Source organism: Sinocyclocheilus rhinocerous, unplaced genomic scaffold (genome assembly GCF_001515625.1).
Source record: "Sinocyclocheilus rhinocerous isolate Xijiao unplaced genomic scaffold, SAMN03320098_v1.1 scaffold4043, whole genome shotgun sequence".
Lineage (NCBI taxonomy): Eukaryota > Metazoa > Chordata > Actinopteri > Cypriniformes > Cyprinidae > Sinocyclocheilus > Sinocyclocheilus rhinocerous.
Window position 1 is genome coordinate 223,154 of NW_015654500.1, and position 9,243 is coordinate 232,396.

The 9,243-nt window shown below is 37.1% G+C and overlaps 1 protein-coding gene across 1 annotated transcript in view; it reads right to left on the minus strand.

The window, feature by feature from the left end:
- Positions 1 to 9,243, minus strand: part of LOC107717225 (low-density lipoprotein receptor-related protein 1B-like) — a gene marked incomplete at its 3' end in the record, with an annotated part of 268,070 nt that overhangs the window by 219,646 nt on the left and 39,181 nt on the right. Inside the window, exons 3-6 of the mRNA XM_016523907.1 lie at positions 6,486 to 6,605; positions 5,254 to 5,382; positions 1,546 to 1,803; positions 1,012 to 1,174 (exon numbers count right to left, since the gene is read on the minus strand). Coding sequence (XP_016379393.1) covers positions 1,012 to 1,174; positions 1,546 to 1,803; positions 5,254 to 5,382; positions 6,486 to 6,605 — 670 coding nt within the window. The remainder of the gene's footprint in view (positions 1 to 1,011; positions 1,175 to 1,545; positions 1,804 to 5,253; positions 5,383 to 6,485; positions 6,606 to 9,243) is intronic.

The window sequence follows — 9,243 nt, forward strand, 5'->3', positions numbered from 1 at the left end:
TATTACTTTCTCCTGTTTTATTGTTGGTTTTCTCTTTTCTGATCATTTGGAATGAAAAAAAAAAAACACGCAAATAAGTTCAAACATCAATTCAATATCTATTATTTCCTGAATATTATGACATTCAGGAGGGCCGCCCCCTGATGACGTCATAATATGCAAATTAGATGAGTATATTTACACCCCACATAAACTTTCGGTCATGCCCAACATTTTTCTAATTTACATTAGATCTCTATCTTTAAGCCCTTTCAAGCTACAAGCTTTTGAAATCTTGATGTCAAAATCCAGCATTTTTCCAAAAAAACCCTGGCGCCTAAAGGGTTAATTCCCTTGAGAATTTATGAATATGAGTTAACAAATATTTAGCCATCCACTAGAGGGCAATCTGACTCCCACTGCTAGTCGACAGTTGGCTCGAGTATCAGTCACGCTCAGTGTTGCCAAGTCCGCGTTTTTTCCGCGGAATTGGGCTACATTAACACTTGCCGTGTTTTGTAGTTTTGGGCTAGTTTTGAGTAGCAATTAGGCGGGTTTTGTTGTGAAAACCTGGCAACCCTGGTCACGCTTATTGGAAATGATATTGTATTGTAATATACCAGCACATACAATTGTCAATTTATATATTGTTATTCCTTATTTACTTGTTCAATTTTTTATCTTTTTATTCCTCTTTTATTATCTGTGTTTTTGTTCTGTTGCTGTCATTCTGTTGCACTGCGGAAGCTTCTGTCATGAAAACAAATTCCTCGTATGTGTAGACAAACTTGGGGGGGCGCATGTCCTAAAAGGTTGAAAACCCCTGCACTAGGCTATCGGCGCCAACTACACATATCATTCATATATGAACTGATGTGCGATCACAGCTATGACTTATTATTCGTAGTAGTAGTCACATTATTTAAATAGATTTTTTCCCCCAGATATATCTACCCCAGTTTTAACAACAAAAACTCATTGCTACCATCTCATACAAATGAAAGGACCTAATGATTGTGTTAGCAAGTGTACCCCATGATGGGATCCAGCGCTAGGCCTTTAGGGTTCTGGATGTCCAGGTCGATGATGGTGACACATGCATCTCCCTGTTCGCTGCACACGAATATCCGGTCGTTCACTCTGTCTACGAAGTAGAAGTTTCCTGTCAACCAGTCGATGGCCATATGCTCCACATCTACATGGAAGAAACCATTCAATTTTAAACATGGGACATAAGAGTTTGTAAATTGGGATCTGGTAGTTAGAAACAATTAATAATTCATGCATGCTTCAAAGAAGCAACAACTGACATTCACCGACTTGACATGCACACTTGACTCATTTAACCTTGTGACATTAAACACTTCATTAGCAGATCATTAAACACTTCAAGAGGTAAAAGAAGTGAAAAAAAGAGACTAATGAGAAAATTTATGTGGACATTAAACACAACACTCAAGTTCATAAAAACTTCAAAGGACATTAGTTTGCACTTGCTCTGAATTAATCATCAAAGTTACGAAACGTTCCTTAATTTGCGCTTCGAGACTTGACGTGCGTACTTACTTTGTAGGTTCTGACCTATCCGTATCTGGTGTTTTTCTGAAAAGCCTTTGAGTTTGGTCATGCGGGCACACCACAGCTGACCTGTATCCTGGGCCACTGAGAGCCAACAGAGTGACTCTTCTCTATAAATAAAGTCCAATATTTGAGTCCCATTTGTCTCCATGGACTTGAGATTTGGCATAGATGATCCATTGAGGTAAACAACTGATATAGAATTCATATTTGTTGTCAACAGAACCGGAGGTTTATCACCAGGATCTGAAAGAGGGAGCACAAAATGCATAAAGGTCCTTAGAGCTATATAATAAATATTTTACATATCAAATTTTACTCTAAAATTGGTATGCAATTATAGCCTTATGTCTAAATAAGTTATGTTCCAAATTTGAAGTTGATATGAAAACAATTGAGGTTCCTGTGAGATTTTATTTAGGGCGTTATACCACAAACAGCCACCGGGTGCCATCCAAACTCCACTGAATTTTTTTTTATGCATTTTTCTGTCACAAATGCCTAGATTTCTCTGTCAATATTACTTATAACCACCAAATATGGAATCCTAAGACTCAGACCTTTCCAATTATATGTTTTTTGTCAAGATTATAAAAAGTTTTGATTCTAAAAGACCGTAATTCATTTTGTAATATGACACTTGACACTGCCCACTAAGGGGGAGGAGACCGCCAAAAGATTTTAAAGTACCATTTACATGGTAATGCAATGTCTGATTTCGAAATGGTTTTCACAGGATGAATCTTGGGCTTCTAAGCTTTCAAATGATATATGATTTATGATGATTACTAAAAGATTTGATAGAGAAAAAAGACAACAAAAAAAAGAGCGCCAAACATCCCACAGGTGGGACGGTGACAGTTAAGAGAAAATGCTCATATTGGGAAATTTTGGTACTGTGGACATTTCAATAATAAATCTTGAAATAAAATTAATTACAAAATTAATTGTTATTTTTGTCTGAACCAACAAATGTCAGTTCCACCACATTTTCGTAAAAAAAATAAAAATAATAATAAATTAATTCACATAAAAAATAAATATTGACATATGAATTAATAATATACACACACACATTCACATATATACAAATACACTAATTGTATTTTAGAAATATGAATAAAATTTATAATTTAACACAATAAATAATACACACACACACATCTATCTTTCTATCTATCTATCTATTGAAAGAAAGAAAGAAAGAAAGAAAGAACTAATGGGGCAAACATAGCCTACATGCTATAGCATAAAGAAATTATTAGTAAAAAGCTAGTTATCACAAAAACCTGCACCTGGAACATAAAAATGCTTATAGTTGAAAAAACACCAATATAAAATATGAATGTGTATGTGTTACATGAACATAGAGTATATAAATATTTACTTATATTTTTGCTTACTTATATAGAAATTAAAACAGGTTCATTAAGAAGCTCACACTAAAGGAAAATAGTCTAATTGCTGCAACACGTATTATGCACACGTAAACTTTGTGATCGGCTTGTGTTTTTTTTTCTCACACTAATAAACAGACACCATGAAGTGCAATTAACTCTGAGCGTGTAATCATCTCTAAATTTGATAGACAGTCGCAGGTCGGGCTGGATGGGCTCTGATTGACTTTCCATTAAGGCCTCCACTGTTTATCTCTCCCACGGCTCTGTCATAGCCCAGCTCGCCGGCGGCCATTTGCATATTGATGACAGTAAGTGTAACTGACACTCGCATCAGGAGAATGACAGTGTCATCTATACTAATGCACTCGGATGATCGCCACTGTGACCGCGCTACTCTACTGAGGCTTTCTTGTTCAATCAAACATTCCAGAGGGCATTGTGTTTACCCATCTAGTCCAGACTTGTTCTTAGGATGTTAAAGACGACTATAATTTAAATGCTGATTGAAATGTCAAGTGTGGAGTTTGTTGACCTTTCCTTGTTTTCAGTATTGAACACTTATTTTCTAGTGGTTCTTGCTAAGAGACAATTATCTATAGTAAATGTTAATATTATGTTCAACAAACCTATAACAACTTACAACCACACATAAATATGTAAAAAAAAAACAAAAAAAAAACAGAACCCTTTAGCAACAGGCTAGCAACAACCAAGAATCCCAACAATCACATAGCAATGCGCTAAAATCCCTTATAACACCTCAGCAACAGGCTAGCAACTAGGCAAGGCAAGGCAGAATCCCCAGCAAACACATACTAAAGTGTTACCCCCAGATCCCCTTATAGCAACAGGTTAGCAATTACCCATAACCTTCAACAACCACATACTGTAGAAATGCATTAACCCCCCACCCCCACCTCCCACCTCCAAAAACTATTTAGCAACAGCCTAGCAACTACCCAGAACCTCCAACAACCACATATTGTAAAAATGTGCTACCCCTAAGAAATTCTTAGCAACTGGCTAACAACTACTCAAAATGTCCTTGAAGTCACATAGGATATGCTAAAACCCTCAGAACCCTTAACAACAGTCTAGCAACTTCCCAGAATCCCCAGCAACCACATTCTGTAGCAGTGTGCTAAAATTTCCCTCAGAACTCCTTAACAACCAGCAACTTCCCAAAACACCCCATAGCAATGCATTAAAAACCACTCAGAATCCCTTAGCATTAGGCTAGCAATTACCAAGAACCCCAGCAAAAAACATAAGCTATGTGCGAAGAAACCCTCAGAACTTTTTAGCAAACAGCTAACAACTACTCAAAACACTCTCGAAACCACTTAGTGATGTTCTAAAAACCATCACTTAGCAACAGGCTAGCACCTACACAGAACCTCTACGACCAAATACTGTAGCAATGCGCTAAAGCTACCCAAAATTACCTATACGTCATATAGAAATGTGCTAAAAACCCAGCAGAACCTTTAGGAACTGACGAGCAACTATCCAGAATACTAGCAAATCACATAACAATGAGCTAAAAATCTTTCAGAACCCCTTGGCAACAGGATAGCAATTACCCAGAACCCCAACCACAACATATTGTAGCAATGCACTAAAACTACCAAAAATGACCTAGAAGTCATCTAGAAATGTACTAAAAACTCAGCAGAAGCTTTAGCAACCACTTAGCAACTACCCAGAATCACATAACAATTGGCTAAAAATCCTTCAGAACCCCTTGGCAACAGGCTAACAATTACCCAGAATCCCCTGCAACTATACTGTAGCAATGTGCCAAAACCCCCTCAGAATGCCCTAGCAACTTCACAGTACACCCTATAAACAACAGAGCAATGTGTTAAAAAACATTCTAAACTATACAGTAAACAAGCTAGCTGTTGAACACTGTTGCAACCACATAGCAATGCGCTAAAACACTCAAAACCCCTTAATGATTGTCTTAGCAACTACCCCCCAAAAAAACCTTAGCAACAACCTAACAAACCCTAAAACCCAATCAGCACCCCCTAGCACTAACAATGTGCAAAAAAATCAGTTTATCGTTAGAGTTTATTACTCTCTTACAGATTTAGACCAGTCGTCCATCTCTCCAGCACTTAGTACATTAACTTGAGATAATATTTGATTTATGCATGGGTTTAATTATTTTTAGACTTGTGCTTTTAAAGCACCGTTGAAGATCAAAGTAAAATACTTTTAATAATGTTGCTTAATACGCTTTTTTTTTTGGACTGGAACTGGAACTAACACGGATGATAAATGGACTCACCTGTTTTGGCTTTGCAGGATCGTCTGTTGGCTTGCAGGCTGAAGCCATCTGTGCAAGCGCATCTGTACGATCCCTGCGTGTTCATGCAGATTTGACTGCATGTCCCATAATCCCTGCATTCATCATGATCTGTAGGCAACAGTGGGGCTATTTATTAAATGCTAAATGTGCTCAAACATGGCCTAAATATGCAAACCCAACTCTTAATGTCACCATTTCGCAGCAACCTATCAAGAAACATGAATATGCAAATGCATGTTTGGGGAGGGAAGGGTGAGTAAATTGCTGTTTTGGTTAACATAACCATAATTTATCATGAAATCAACAACGATTCCTCTGAGGTTCGAGTTCATGCACTGGACAGCTAGCTTTTCTAGAGAACTCAAAATAATATCAGCTGAGGCAACTTTTTATGAGTACTCTTTTCTGTGCCTGATTAGAACTGTGAAATAAAAAATAGAAATAATGTGAATCTCTTTCAAATTACCAAAGCTAAAAATGGTGATATTTAAATATTTTGAGGTAGCTAACAGATTACAAGTTTATGACGCAAACAGATAACATTTTTCATCGGATATTAGCTGACAACATTTTATAGGTACTCATTTCGATGCCTGATTGGAACTGATACAAAACCAGATTACACATTTTTCATAATAAGAAAAAAATGTGATTTACTATCTGTCGAATTGTGGTCATACTTAAACATTTTCAAGTAGCTAACAACTTACTGTAGCCTACTAGCTTAGCATAGCTCAAACTGGTTAAGAAAAACTATTGATTAACAAGATATCACAAACATGCTTCTGAGACTAATTTCTATGGGTAATCTATTCAGTATCTGATTAGGAATGATAGAAAATCAATTTAAAACATTTTCTTAATCATAAAAATATGTTAATTACACTTTTCAATGTACACATCACATTACCAAAGCTAAATATGGTCAAATGAAAACATTGTCAGGTAGCTAACAGTTTAGCCTACTAGCTTAGCATAGCTCGCACCTTTCATCAGGCACTGAGTATAGGGATATGATCTTACACCAATATTTGCTTTTTTCCATAGGAGCTCATAGGAAGATTTCATTCTGTAAAGCATTTTATTGGACTTTTTTCCCCTTTATTACCTGTAATAAGTCAAAACGGTTTCTAAGGTGCTACAATTCAATTCAGTGACATTTCTAAAGAGTCCAATTCTTCAAACGGAGTTCAAATGTTAACAACCCTCACCTCGACACCGCCTCCTGTCCTCATCCAGTTCGAAACCTTCCCCACAGAAACAGGACGTCCCGTTTCTCATGATCACACAGTCAAACTGACATCTCCGCTCCTTGCAGCTACCCACCAACTCTGAGAAGACACAAACACACATTTAAACTTTGATTCAGTCTTAATATCACGCACAGAGTTTGCCCTCCCAATGAACATGCATTTACACTCGACAAAACCCTCCATAAAAGCACAATGCCATTTCGCCAGTATGAAATCATTTTTTAAAAGTCGAACAGATGAGCCTCATTACGAGACCATGATTCAGCGCTTTTTAAGTGGCACTTAAGGCCTGTTTCCGTGGATGCAATTCTTCCCGCGAGCTCCCACTCCAAATCGCTGTCAATACACAACAGTGGAGTACAAATTTAAGGCCCATTGTATGATATTTATCACCTGTACAGCCTCATAATGAGGGACGTTTTGACAACCACATTCTCCTGGATTGCTCGCCAAATGAAGATGACCCCGTCTTTATATAGTGATCCCAGAATAGGTTGAAAAATAGCAGTAATTTCTAAAAGCTTGGGTGGCAGTCTGTTTCAATTACAATAGCCATAGCCCATATTTGATGTTTTTATTCATCTTGGTGTGTGGCTAACAGGTCACCTTGCTTTTCTTCGTCATTTGTGACGGTTTTAAGTGCGTGACAATACTGTAAAGAGTGAGAAAGAGAAAGATTGCAGACGGTTTAGCCATCTAATCGTGAGCGAGAGAGATTTTTAGCGTGCATTTGCTACGGAGCCCACATTAATAATAAGCATTGCACTGAGAAATTCATCGACCCACCCGAGGCATGCGTTCAGAATGGCTTGAGTCTGACAGTTTTAAATTAAGTACTTCTTTAAAAATGTATCACAGTGTTTAAGGGTAATGCAAAGCATTTTACAATATGAGTTTAACTGAATGTGAAATATAATGGCTTTTTATCTATTACAGGGAATGTGTATCCACTTGAGCTGAAAGATGTTTAACTATTTATATGTGGGACTAGCGATGGGAAGCGACTAACAGTTCTTGAAATATTTCATAATCTTGGCTATAAAGGATTCTTTATTTATTTTTGCAGATAGGGAATCTGAGCCACTAAATCTGTAGTTTTATTCTTTCACATAACAATAACTGGGAGCAACAAGAGCAGAAGTAACATATTTTGGGTTTCACATAAGAAAAAAAACATTTGATATGAAAAACAAGATTGTGAGTAAATAATGACAAATCATTCATTTTGGGGGTGAACTAACCCTTTATGACTAACCCTTGACTTGACTAGTTGTGATCAGTACGACATTTGACAAGACAAAAATTACACTAAATACAACCCAAGACAGTTTTCCTCACTGAAAAAAACAACATGAACTTAAAATGAATAATGGACTTCATATGCATTCGATTTGTGCTAAAAATATTGCGGAATATATGACCGAGGAGGAAGCTGGCCTAACTAATAGTCAAATTTTGCAACAGCACGCCAAACTGAGACATATAAATGACATAAAACCTCAGAAATTAAACTGACATGATTTAGCGCCAACAAAAAGTGCAAATAAAGCATTTAGCAGTGCAAAAGAAAAGCGGTTACTGAAATCGTAAATTTTGATCTGCAAAAAGCAAGCAAAGAAAACTGCTAATAAAAGACAATTGACTTTTTTATATTGCGTCCAATTTTTTTTGACACTTATCTAACCACACAGAGTTTGACTTTCCTGATATTATTTCTAAAGGACCTTTTGATAACCCAATAAAAATGTAAATATCAGTATTTGCCCATTAGGTATAAAAAAAAAAAACAGAAACATCGCTGAAATAAATCAAGGAAAAAGAAAGTGAAACTCCATATATTTAAAAAGGCAGCTGACTTCAAATGTTACATTGAAATGAGTGAAAAGTTACAAGCATTGATCCAGGAGGAGGAAACTAGACCTCTCCGATTCAAAACAGCAGGTGGGAGAGTTGATTATCGGATAAGAATTACTCTTTGGAGAAATATTATGCTTATGCTAGGAACACAAAACTTCAAACGTAACTTCAAAAATAGGTCAAAATCATTGTTTACACTGCAAGTGGTGTTGAATGTGTGTAGCTACTGTAGAACACTCGCTGCCACCCGGATTCACACTAATCTCCTCCGAGTGGGAAGGAGGCGATTATGGGTGGACTCTCGCTGTGAGTCAGGCTCCCGCACAACAGGATTTATCTCCAGTGAACTCCAGAGCTCTCCCTCAAGGTGATTTTCTCTCAGTGAGGGGCCCTACTTCCTCTGACACTCGCTGGGTGATGTAGTGCTAACGGCAGCAGTCCAGGAAGGGTGCTGAAACTGACAGGGGCGTTAAGGTAAATGCCTACAGATCTATTTCTCTACCCCAACCCAAAGAGCTTGAACTTTAGCTGCTGTGAACAATCAATCACTCTCAGGAGTCCCGTACCACATTAAAAACTGAAGCCTGGGACCTTGAAAATCTATACAGACTTAAATGCCACAAGTTTTTTCAGACCACCACTAAGCTTGACACATTCAAACGATCCAATGAAATGGCTTACAAATGCTATTCATATTTTATACTGAAATACATATTTGGACTGGTACATATTGAAGAGTTTGTCCTTTTTTATGGTCAATAGAGACTTGCAATGTTTTCTAAAAGAAAGAAAAAGGGGGGGGGGGGGGGGGGGGGAAAAAAAAAAAAAAAAAAAAAAAAAAAAAAAAAAAAAAAAAAAA